This window comes from Nannobrachium achirus (assembly GCF_963921795.1).
Source record: "Nannobrachium achirus genome assembly, chromosome: 11".
Taxonomy (NCBI): Eukaryota; Metazoa; Chordata; class Actinopteri; order Myctophiformes; family Myctophidae; genus Nannobrachium; species Nannobrachium achirus.
The window spans coordinates 24,365,885-24,378,391 of NC_137820.1; the positions used below are offsets into that span (position 1 = coordinate 24,365,885).

General features: G+C 40.6%; 1 protein-coding gene across 1 annotated transcript in view; it reads right to left on the bottom strand.

Moving 5' to 3' along the window:
* The window catches only part of LOC308294235 (inositol 1,4,5-trisphosphate-gated calcium channel ITPR2-like), a gene marked incomplete at its 5' end in the record, with an annotated part of 96,378 nt that overhangs the window by 53,323 nt on the left and 30,548 nt on the right, over positions 1-12,507 (bottom strand). Inside the window, 9 exons of the mRNA XM_080736962.1 lie at positions 154-345; positions 1,239-1,361; positions 1,580-1,705; positions 2,152-2,238; positions 3,041-3,205; positions 3,487-3,652; positions 3,807-3,864; positions 10,811-10,889; positions 10,990-11,174. Of these exons, the coding sequence (XP_080593088.1) occupies positions 154-345; positions 1,239-1,361; positions 1,580-1,705; positions 2,152-2,238; positions 3,041-3,205; positions 3,487-3,652; positions 3,807-3,864; positions 10,811-10,889; positions 10,990-11,174 (1,181 nt within the window). The remainder of the gene's footprint in view (positions 1-153; positions 346-1,238; positions 1,362-1,579; positions 1,706-2,151; positions 2,239-3,040; positions 3,206-3,486; positions 3,653-3,806; positions 3,865-10,810; positions 10,890-10,989; positions 11,175-12,507) is intronic.

The following is a 12,507-nucleotide window of genomic DNA, read 5'->3' on the forward strand; positions in this document are numbered from 1 at the left end:
AAAAAATTGAAAGTGAAATATCCCTTAACACTTTGACCACTTTGTGCTGGAAGACAGCTCACATCACATTCTCTGCAGGGCAGGGCACTTGATTTTTCAATTTCATTGTGACAGACAGGACAGTGAAAACAACCAGAAAGTAATTATTCTCACCTCTGTCATGACTTTGTCCTGGCACTTCTTGTCACCAGCTTTCACAATGGTCTGCAAGAACTTAAGGTACTGAACATGTCTCCCGTGTGTCTCGATGCAGTGGACGAAATGGCGGACCACGCGGTCGCTGATCTCGTTGCATAGGCGGTGATTGTTCATGAACATATAACACATCGTCTCAGCTTCCAGCAACTGGATGAAAAGATTGATTGTTAAATATTAGGGATGTCTGATAGTAGCTTTTTTTTAACCGATATTCCAATATTGTCCAACTCTTAATTTCTAATACCGATACAGATATATTTCTCCAAGTCAACTAATTGTCAGGTGATAACATCAGATATCTAATAAAACTAAATAGCTATAATATCAATATAATATCTAATAAATATCTAATAAATCTAATATAATACAGTGATGTTGAGGTTTTGGGATTCAGTGGCGGTCAGTTGAATGAATCCCACTAATCTTAGAATTAAATGTGCCCTATTTGACAGTGCAGAAGCATAATTGCCTTAATGCATATAACATGACACACCTCTGCAGTGCTCTAAACTGAAAGTGATTGGAGTCTGTCTTATTTCTCTCCAAAAGCACTTGAATATGATTAAGGATTACTGTGATTGATTATGGTAAGCTCGCATTTCATATCGCCCACACTATACAGTAGAACTCCTGTAACTTTCAGTTCTACCCCCCCCCCCCCCCCAACAAAAAATAAATAAAAAATAAATCACACTCCCACAAAGCAAACATACGGACGGATGGACATACATACAAACACATCCACAAAGCCAGATGTAGTAGCTGTGCTAACCGCTCCTACAAAGCTTACCAATATTTTCAGATATTACACGTTTATGCTAATATTCTGTAAAATATATAATATTGGTAGTACACACATGCATTGTGTTTAGTCATTGGGATGAATATACTGTGTTACAAAACCTAGGCTATGCTTTCCTCTTTCTAAGTTGCTCTTGATAAATAATGTTAATGCAGCATTCAGCAGCAGGCAAGATTGTCCAAACCAGGACATTGTCCCATATTATCACCAATATTAAAGGCAGAAGAGCTGAGCGTACCCCTGGGGTCAGGAACAGGGAGAGGTGTTCATGAAGCAGGACTTGGTTCTGAGGGTTCCCTTTGCAGAAGATCTGAAGAAACGTATGGGCCAGACTCATGATCTCATTCATCTTCTCATCCTTCTGTGAATTGACAAACAGACAGACAGACAGACAGACAGACAGACAGACAGACAGACAGACAGACAGACAGACAGACAGACAGACAGACAGACAGACAGACACACACACAGACAGAAGCAGACAAGGAGAAATGGACAGATGAAACAAAGATGAGACAGTTCAGGTGGATTTCATACTAGGATCGTAGGGGAGGGGAACAAGCCGTACAGCTAACTGACCTTCTCAAAGGGGATCTGTAAAAGGTCCAGCACAACAGTGTGAGCCCCCATGTTTTTTAGCAGCCTTTGCTCGTGGTCACATCTCTTCTTAGCAGGATGACACAGCTTACTCAGCCGTTGTAGGATCTAATGACCAAGTGGACATACAGACAGACAGACAGACACGTGCAGGCACACATAGGAATTAGGATGACAAATGTTCATTCAAATGCCATTTTTCTTGCCATTTTGAACTCTAACCTTAATTCTACCCCACACGCTTACCCTAAGCCATAATGCTAATCCCAAAATGCAATAATAATGATAATAACTCTAACCTTGACCCCAACCGGAATATTTTTCTACAGTAATTGTAACCTCAGCACTATGTGGACCTCACTTGAGACAAAAGACCTCAATATTAAGGCCATTTATCTGGCTTTTTGACCTCAGAAGTATAGTAAATAGCTGTGTGCATGTGTATACTCACACACATGCACGCTCACACACAGTTAATGACAACAGACATGTCAAGCACTGTTTGCCAGGGTCGGCCACACCAGAGCATAATGAAATAACAGAACAGAGATTACCTCTTTGACAATGTTGTAGTTGTTTGCTTTATTGCTGTCAATCTGTGGTTTAGTATCCCCATTCTGTACTGGGCTCAGGATCACCTCCTGTCAAACATACATACTGATCACTGATAAAATATGTCAATTATTTAATCACTATCTCTACTATTCTTTAATGACATATGTCAAGTATGATATATGAATTTTGTCACAAGACGCTATGTACTGGTACTTCAGTTAACAACAACAACATGTTAATGTCTTCTTCAAGCCTTCAAAACAACAACGACAAATGCTAACAACCAGTAAGACGCCCTAATATGACCATGTCCAATATGACCATGTCCATATATGGGCATTCCAAGCTATGGGCTTAATATTGATGACATCAGGGATCTCCATATATGGGCATACAAGGGACAAGGACGGAATTCAGTTGCAAGTGTGACTAGTGTCGCAGCAGCCAAACTGGTTAGATTGACAGAGTTATGTACTATATTGCCATTCCCAGATATGGGCTTAATATTGATGACATCAGGAATCTCCATATATGGGCATAAAAGGGGATTGTGTGTCTATACACATTTAGAAATTTGTAAATGAATTCTGTCTTGTCCATATACAGTATGGAGTGTCCATATATGGGCATTACCAAATATGGGTCAACAATGTGATTTCACCTCAGGTCAGCTATAGAGATTGAGGCGTTAACTACTCACTAACTGACTCACTCACTGACGTACGTATCTGCCGTGTTTCATAGTAAACTTGCTCCCTACGGTCGCAATTATTATCGGAAAACATAATATTTTACTTGTTTGAAATATTAAAGGTATTTCCCTAAATGTCTGGCTGGGTTCTTCTAGTGTTAAATGCTGGGTCTCCTTAAACCATGGTACAACATTACCTTGTTTTGTTCCTTGCCCTGCCTGACTCCTGGTTCCTCAGGGTTTAAACCGCTGTTGTTCTCAACCCAGAGCTCAGACTTCTCCACTGTCAAACGCAACTGGTCTAGGTCAGTCTTGACCTGCTTATAGTTCTCCACATCCTGCTCTGACACCAGTAACTGGACCTGGTACGCACGCACATGTGCACAACGCGCGCGCACACACACACACACACACACACACACACACACACACACACACACACACACACACACACACACACACACACACACACACACACACACACACACACACACACACACACACACACACACACACACACACACACACACACACACACACTTTCATCTAAACAACCAAACATACATCATATAGAGCCAACATCTACATAGTTACTGTACCGGTATATATGTAACAGTGTACTGTATATAGCTGTGCTCTTTACCTGTTTCAAGGCCTGCAGGACCTCATCTCTCTGGCTGAAATGTTTGAATATAAGTTGGAGTGATCCAGACACTAGAGGAGGGTAGTCTTGCATGATGAGGTGGATCAGAACCCTCAGAAATTTGCGACCACCCTCATCATCCAGCTCCACTGCACTCAAATCGGAGCTGAGAGTACACACACACACACACAAATATATAAATGTGCTATACAGCGCAAACCATTTCCTATACATAACTGAGATATTAATGATTGAAGCTTGTGGAGTCTGATCATTCAGGCATGGTCGGAGTCTACTTTTTACTGATTCACTTCACCTACCTCGCTGCAAACATGGTGTCTGCTTTGGCTGCAATCTCGTCTATGTCTGGCTCGGACACTGGAGATGAAACAAACGTGAAAAGAAAGCTCGACAACTGCTGTGAATTATGGATGAGTGCAGGTGTTCACCTCAAACAGCAAATGAACACCACCACAGCAAATCAATAAACTTGTGTCGTGGAGGTTTACTGATAAGGGCAAAAGAAGGGGAATTCAACAGGGAAAGTACAGATTTTCATCAACAGTACAATACTCTGAGCAGAACTTTTAGGGGAATGTCATCATGGGAGACTGAACTGAAATTTCAAAAAGGTACTGTAATCAGGTACTATTATTACATAATGCAAACAGCTGTGGTCTTATTATAGGCTGATGCAATTGTTCTTAACATTAGTACCCAGGGGGCAAAGGAAGGTGTGCTGCATTTGCCCCGACATAAAAGGTTGTCCACCAGAAATATTATCTATGACCCAGTAGGATCACAACCTATATGGACAACCCGGTCAATTTGTACGGAAAAGTTCCAATATGGCCGCCTCAATATTAGCCCCTATTAGTTTTAATGGGGGGTGAATAGGGAAAATTTTTAAACTGAGGGATATTTCCACGAAACTTCACAGGTTGATCAATGGTATACATATGAACATTTTTTGTATTGCAAGTTTCCATGAAATCCAATATGGCCGCCACAATATGGCCGCCATAATGTAAGGACCCAGAAAATAGGTTTTGCCTCTAACTTCTGAACCAGATGAGCTAGAAACGCAAACTTGGTGTCTATTTCATGGTGTCTGACCATGGGAGACTCAATGGAATAGCTAATTTTATTATTGGGTGTGTCTGGACCTTTATTGTGCATATTTGCAAGATGGTGGACTCCCAAAATAGAGCTTTAACATAATTTCTACCATGATTGTTGACTGCTTTTGCAAATACAAGCAATATGAATCCATTTGCTAAGATTTATGGCACAGAAGGGATTTATACCTGTATTATTCTTGAGTTTGCATGTTGTCAAAATGGCTGTAAACGAGATATTATATTTCCTGTCCGATTCTACTGTATGTAGTTGTAGCAATGACTTCAGATAAAATCAGAGACCAAAACAATGTATCTTAGAAATTATTTTTTTATTTAAAAAATTAATAAAAAAGAGAGAGATTATCTCAATGAAATGAATGCAACTGCCTTTTTGGGTCTTTCACACATAGACATGCACATGCTTTCCAACAACTTCAGCTTCAGGGAAATTATAATGAACACATGATTAAAACAGGCTGCATTATAATGCAAATAATTGCTAGTCACTATCACTGTCATGTGTACCTATCCTGCTGCATCTTGTCTCCAGTCCTTGGCAACGACACCCCAAGTAGCATGCAATTCCCTTCTTCGCACATGAACAGTTTTTCTGGCAGCCTTTGATACAGCTACATGATATTGCCTCCATTGATATAGGCCAGGCTGGCTCTGTAGATGGACAGGGGACTGCCTTCCCATGGCGGCAGCATGATATAGGCATCTATATCATGCTGCCACCCACCTCCTAGACCTTCCAGAGCTGTGGGTGAGAACAGAGCAGGATGCATATCTTCCTATCCATCACATGGTCTCAGCCCTTGGACTCGCACAGTGTCGTGCCCTGCCCTTTATTCACAGCCTGAGTGGCAGAGATACCACCATGAAGGCATGGTTCAAGACCAGCATGGGTCTAGATCTCCCTGCACTTCAGGAGTTTGGTGAAAATTCCTCTTATTCCCTCTCAGAGGATGTCAAGAATCAGGCTAGAGACCTCACGATAGCTGTATATGCATCAAAAGCTGACCATTCGGAGGACTTTGACCTGGCAAAGCTGAGAGTGTACAAGTTCCTAAATAACCGATCAACCCTGTTGAAGCTGCTGCCACCTACAGAAAATGCCTTTGGCCTGCACCTGAAAAGAGCTGCTCTTGCAGCCATAATAGATAAAACTGCACACATCGCGAAGTCAGACATCCCTTGCTTCACTGAATATGGATGGTCTCTCAGTGATGGGAAGGCAGTCCCCTGTCCATCTACAGAGCCAGCCTGGCCTATATCAATGGACAAGGCAATATCATGTAGCTGTATCAAAGGCTGCCAGAAAAACTGTTCATGTGCCATCCAATCATCCATCCATCTTCAACCGCTTATCCGGAATCGGGTCGCGGGGGTAACGGTTCCAACTGAGACTTACAGATTTCCTTAACCTGCGTAACTTCCTCCACTCCCTCTGGGAGTATACCGAGGCGTTCCCAGGCCAGTCTGGAGATATAATCCTTCCATCTGGTCTTAGGTCTGCCACGGGGTCTCCTCCCAGTGGGACGTGCATCGAGGACCTTCCTAGGAAGGCGCTCGGGGGGCATCCGTACTAGATGCCCGAACCACCTAAGCTGACTCCTTTCCAAGTGAAGGAGCAGCGGTTCTACTCCAAGTCTCTCTCGGGTGATTGAACTTCATGTGCGAAGAAGGGAATTGCATGCTACTTGGGGTGTCGTTGCCAAGGACTGGAGACAAGATGCAGCAGGATAGGTACACATGACAGTGATAGTGACTAGCAATTATTTGCATTATAATGCAGCCTGTGTTCATTATAATTTCCCTGAAGCTGAAGTTGTTGGAAAGCATGTGCATGTCTATGTGTGAAAGACCCAAAAAGGCAGTTGCATTCATTTCATTGAGATAATCTCTCTCTTTTTTTATAAATTTTTTAAATAAAAAAATAATTTCTAAGATACATTGTTTTGGTCTCTGATTTTATCTGAAGTCATTGCTACAACTACATACAGTAGAATCGGACAGGAAATATAATATCTCGTTTACAGCCATTTTGACAACATGCAAACTCAAGAATAATACAGGTATAAGTCCCTTCTGTGCCATAAATCTTAGCAAATGGATTCATATTGCTTGTATTTGCAAAAGTAGTCAACAATCATGGTAGAAATTATGTTAAAGCTCTATTTTGGGAATCCACCATCTTGCAAATATGCACAATAAAGGTCCAGACACACCCAATAATAAAATTAGCTATTCCATTGAGTCTCCCATGGTCAGACACCATGAAATAGACACCAAGTTTGCGTTTCTAGCTCATCTGGTTCAGAAGTTAGAGGCAAAACCTATTTTCTGGGTCCTTACATTATGGCGGCCATATTGTGGCGGCCATATTGGATTTCATGGAAACTTGCAATACAAAAAATTTTCATATGTATACCATTGATCAACCTGTGAAGTTTCGTGGAAATATCCCTCAGTTTAAAATTTTTCCCTATTCACCCCCCATTAAAACTAATAGGGGCTAATATTGAGGCGGCCATATTGGAACTTTTCCGTACAAATTGACCGGGTTGTCCATATAGGTTGTGATCCTACTGGGTCATAGATAATATTTCTGGTGGACAACCTTTTATGTCGGGGCAAATGCAGGTTTCCTAAAAAAAGGCTGGTTTGCCCCCTGGGTATAGGGGCATCACATTTAAGAAAGCCACTATGATGATAATGATACAAAATATATTTCTCATAATGTACTTTTGTTCACCTTCTTAATATCCATGTCACATTATTACACGGATAGTAAGAAGATTCAATTATGATGATTCAATTATGCTTATAATGTATGTTATAAAATGAAAACATCAGCGGCAAACCGAAACAATAGAACTAGAAATCTATGGGCAAGTTGGGTGGATGTTTGTGTTTTCGATCTGGAAGAAAGAGGGTTTTTGTAACATACAGTATGTGTCCTCTTTATTAGAGGGGGTCGAGGGCTACACCTCTAGGTTAACAACAGGATCTGACATCTATACTGCAGAGGATGGAGAATTGCAGAATTACAGTATTGGTGAGACCTAAGTGGTCTCACTTACTTGTGCCCCCCTAATCCATAGTCACCGTTTTGTCCATAGTGCCAAGTGCCTCTGACAACGCTGAGGAAGACCGTTCAGGTCGAAACGCGTCCGTTGTCTCTGTCCACAGAGGTAAATGAATCACGTGAAAAAGATGTTCTTGTGTGCTGGCGACTTCATCTTTCCTCCCAGTCCATAGTGCCTACCAATATCTCTTTCTGTCTCTCCTTCATTTCTGTCTCTCTTCTCTCTCCCTTTCCCCCCTGACAAGGTCAGGGCACATGCATGGCCGGCCACCCAAGAGACTGGGTCTGCTTGAGGTTTCCTCCAGTGTTGTTTTTGACAGTACATTTTGATTTAGTTTTAGTCAGTCTTTTGAATAAAAAGTAATTTAGTTTTAGTCATAATTTAGTCACCTGAAAAGTTTTAGTTTTAGTCTAATTTTAGTCGACTAAATATCATAAGATTTTAGGCGACTAAATCTACAGTTGAGTCAACTCAAATATATGGCAGGCCTTGATGTTATCATAATGACTGATTTTACACTTGGTTGTGCTGCGACGCGTTGTGAGCTTGTAGATCTGCCATTTTCAGCACGCAAAACCTGAGAGCAACCGAAATGACTCTTCTCCGTTGCTATCATTGCAAAAATGCTTGCTCAGGGTGGGACAATGTATCTGCTCTATATGTAAAGTTCTTGAGACAACTTGTGATTTGGCCCTGTAAGAAAACTGATTTGAATAGAAATTGAACAGACTGGCCAGCCAGGCAATTTCTTTAGCCAATGAAGAGACATGGATGCAGCCTGTCACTGACCATTTTGTCATAATATGGCAGGATCTTTTGACCAGGCTGACCGTGATGGCATACAATCACTAATCCATTCATTTGTTTTGCTGTTGTTCTTTGGATTTGGTTATGGGTCAACATCTTGGTACTATAATATGGGCCGTGGCAGTGTCAGTTCATTGCCAACAGATGATGTACGAGGATGAGGAACATTCATAAGAGGGGCCAAGAGACAGAAAGTGTCTCCACATAATATTAAAGCTGAAATCAAAGGAGAACCAACGATGAACAGGAACCAATGCATAAGTGCATGGCTAGATGTAAAGTAAACCAAAGCTTGTACGATGCTATCGCGATTATGTGCGGTATATGCTGAATGCTAATAATTTAAGGCAGGGCAACAGATCATTTTAAATGTTGGCTATTCAAATAATTCAAATAAATTGAACGGCTAAAGTTTTGAGATGTAGTGGAATAAGTCCAACCTGGTAAACGCCCTATAAACAAGGACACTTAATTTACAACATTTAATGTAACCTTTTACAATATAGAGGCTTCCAGAGCATTATATCAATTTTAAATGCTGTTGTATACATTTACTATGTACTGTACATTTATAGGCCAACATTGTACCAAGTAGCCTACTGGTAATAGAGTGTATAGCAGCAGTATCTTCCTCCACTAGTGATGTCATCACTGTGCAGTTCCATTCTGTGAACAAAAGGTGACCCTACCTTCAAAACTTCAAATATTAAGTCATTTCCATATCATTTTATGAAAAATGAAACTGATATTGTTGTTTAGATATGGACCAGAATGTAAATATAAAAGTATACTATTTACCTAATCTGTTGCCCTACGGTACCTTTCATTATTTTTTAATGAATACGATATGTTTTGATACTTTGTATAGTTATGAATGTTCCTTTTTTTGCATAAACTCAGCTGAAACTCTGTCAATTTGAAGGGATAGTAATGTTCCCATTTCATTCCTTAATAGAGGAATAGAAATCACAGTCTGACTCTGGGGAGCTATCCAAGCCACCTGCTCTGAGGAACTGCTCACAGACAGTCAGGAGAAATGTCTGCATGAAGGAACAGTAGAATTGTTGTGAACTTGTGTATGAATACAAAGTAGAAAGGTTGTGAGAAATATACTGATAAGGGCAAAAGGAAGGGAATTGAACAGGGACGTTCCAGATGTTCAGTAACTATATCTAAAGGCACTTTTCCACCTTCCACTGCATGGTATGGTACCATCCTTTTTCGGGTTTCCAATTGGGCAAAAGTTCCTTATATCAAGTATCTGGCACTTTTCTGGTATCACCTCTATTGAGGTGCCAAGTCAGCTCAGGTGAGACCAAAGGTTACCTGAAAACACTGCAGACTGTTGATTGGTCAGAATCACCACTAGCGCCATTACGTTACAATTGAGTAGGCCTACCTGAGACGAAAAACAGTCCATATTTTTACGTTTTTTGAATATAGATATTTTTTCATTTACCAGATTGTAAACCACAAACTAGTAGTTTTTAATCTGTTAAAATTGTTAATGCAACCCCCCACTAATTTTGTTCAATTGCCTGTTTTAATGTTATCTGTTCCCTTTGTCTGCTGAATATTGCTTGTACGGACTTATACTGTGGTTCCACAAACTGTTGGAGATATACTGTTTTTCCACTTTCCCTAAGTATTATGTCTTATAATTCCTAATATATATGAGTTAAGCAAAGAATCTAATTGAACAAAATGAGGGGGCCAGGAGGGAGTGCATTAAGAAATTAACAGATTCAAAACTACTAGTTTGTGGTTTACAGTAAATAAAATAAAAAACATATATTTTTTTTCATCTCAGGTACTCAACGCCCCTATAACTGCATGGAAGCTCACGATTAGTAACAAACTTTTAAACTTGCCTTTGTAAATGTGAAATGATTGATATTCATATTCATTTATTGATCAACTGCACTGCCTATTTCTCACCTAAAATTGTTATCAGAAACAAGTTTTTAACAGGTGAAATAGAGTCTGTTTCCAGACATGTTCCCATTGTTCTTTAGCATTGTTCTTCTGTTACCTGGTACCAAAAGCATAATACTCACTAAGTTGAGCAGATACCATATACCATAAAAACATAATCAAAATTCATATTTCCCACGATGTTTGGATTATTATGAAACTCCCCATATAGGCCCATTTCTCCCTAACTAAATTTTCTGCCATTTTACGTTAGGTTGGCCTGGTGTAGATATTCGCTCCGTTGTGGGTTGCAACTAAGTAAGGGTGTTTTTTTCCAGGACACTCATCAGAAATGTATACTTTAAGAGAGCTATAAAGATCGAGTCTCACCTGATATGGCCCCAAATTCTTTCTTGAAGATGGACAATAAGTAGGTGATCCTGTAATCCAGCCTCACACTCAGGATGAACTAAATAGGGAAGAATTAAATAGACACAAAAATGACACAAAAATAGATCAATATTATTAATTCAGTTGTGACTGTGTTTAGGACTCAACGTGGTGCTTACTTGTAGAATCTCTATTATCTTGAGCTTGGTGTCCATCACAATGAGGTCCTCCTCATTGCCTGGCTGGGAATGGCCTTTCTCATGGTGTAGAGAAGGAGGTGAGTCCGGGAAGACAAGGTTGTGTGTGAGACTTCCACTCATCACCATCTTCCCAATGTCATGGATTGTGCGCAGCACTTTGCTGCCTGAAAGGCACAGATTCGGTTGTAAACATTTGACCTCATGCTCATGGGGAAGGAAGCAGCAACAGTAGTATAATTAAAGGACCACTTCACCTCTGGGATAACCAGATCTTATTTTATTGTTCTTTGGGACACGATCAACACAATCCTTTTATTGTTATTGTTATTTTTTGTGTTCAATCTGTGTTTTGAAATATTTTAGTATTTCAGTATGAATGATGATGCATTTTGCATCATGCTGCATCATATGATGCAAAATGCATCATCATTCATGCTGGTGAAGTGGACCTTTAAGTATCACAATAGCACTGGAAGTATAATTTCCACAATTCAACTGATGACAAACTTAAGAGGTTTCATCCTACACATTCTCACTCTCATATCATAATATGGTGATGAATCTGACCATGCATCAGCTTTTTGACATTTACGACATCTCCCCCATCTTGCTGCTTTTTGATGTTCACGTTAGTTTCACAGCACATGACTGACAATGAAATGCAAAGTGCATTCTCTCAACTTGTTTAAAATAATTTAGGCACGCCGCCAGAAGCAGACCTGAACCCTGTGAGGAACGCTTGTGAGACGCTACCCAATTAGTCTCGCATAGCCAGACTTTCAGCGATCTCTGCCCAAAGTCTGGTTACTTTCAAATTATTTGTGGGCTAAAACAGTGGATCTCCACCTTTTCAGGCCACGAGTGGCCCCCCAAATAATCATATTTGAACTGGGGACCCCCCCACCCGGACAAGCACTTGGAATTGCCTTACATTTAGTTTGTCTCGGTTACACAATAAATATTGTGAAAATAGCCGATGGTTCTGTAAAGTTGGTTGCAAATATTTGTAATTGATCGTTGGCTTCAGAATACTCATGGGGTACTCATGCAAGAACTGTATGGTGTCATTTTATGGTAATTTCTTTTAGTTTTCACCTTTGACTTGAGTTGTTTGGTTGAAGGCTGCCATGAAGTTGTTTAGGACACACATGTTATATGCACAAATGTGTTTCAACTGGTATGCAGATACTGTAATCACTGAATATTCATTTTAGGTGAACTACTCCTTCAACGTTCACAGAATAGCATCTATCAATGGTGCGTGAATCAAAACACTGTTCCGGTTCCGCGGGCAGATTGTTTGTTTTTGGAGGCACAACGCTTGACACGGCGACTTACTTGCCACCGCTCGCTCGGTGGTGTCTCACGTTGCTCAAGGTTGCCTGAGACGACTCGGCGCCGTCCGAGTTATGTCACGATATGGACAGAATAGTAAATCTTCGCCCCCCCCGACTTTCAGCACCTCAGCGCGGTCCAGGTGAACACAACAGAGTGCTC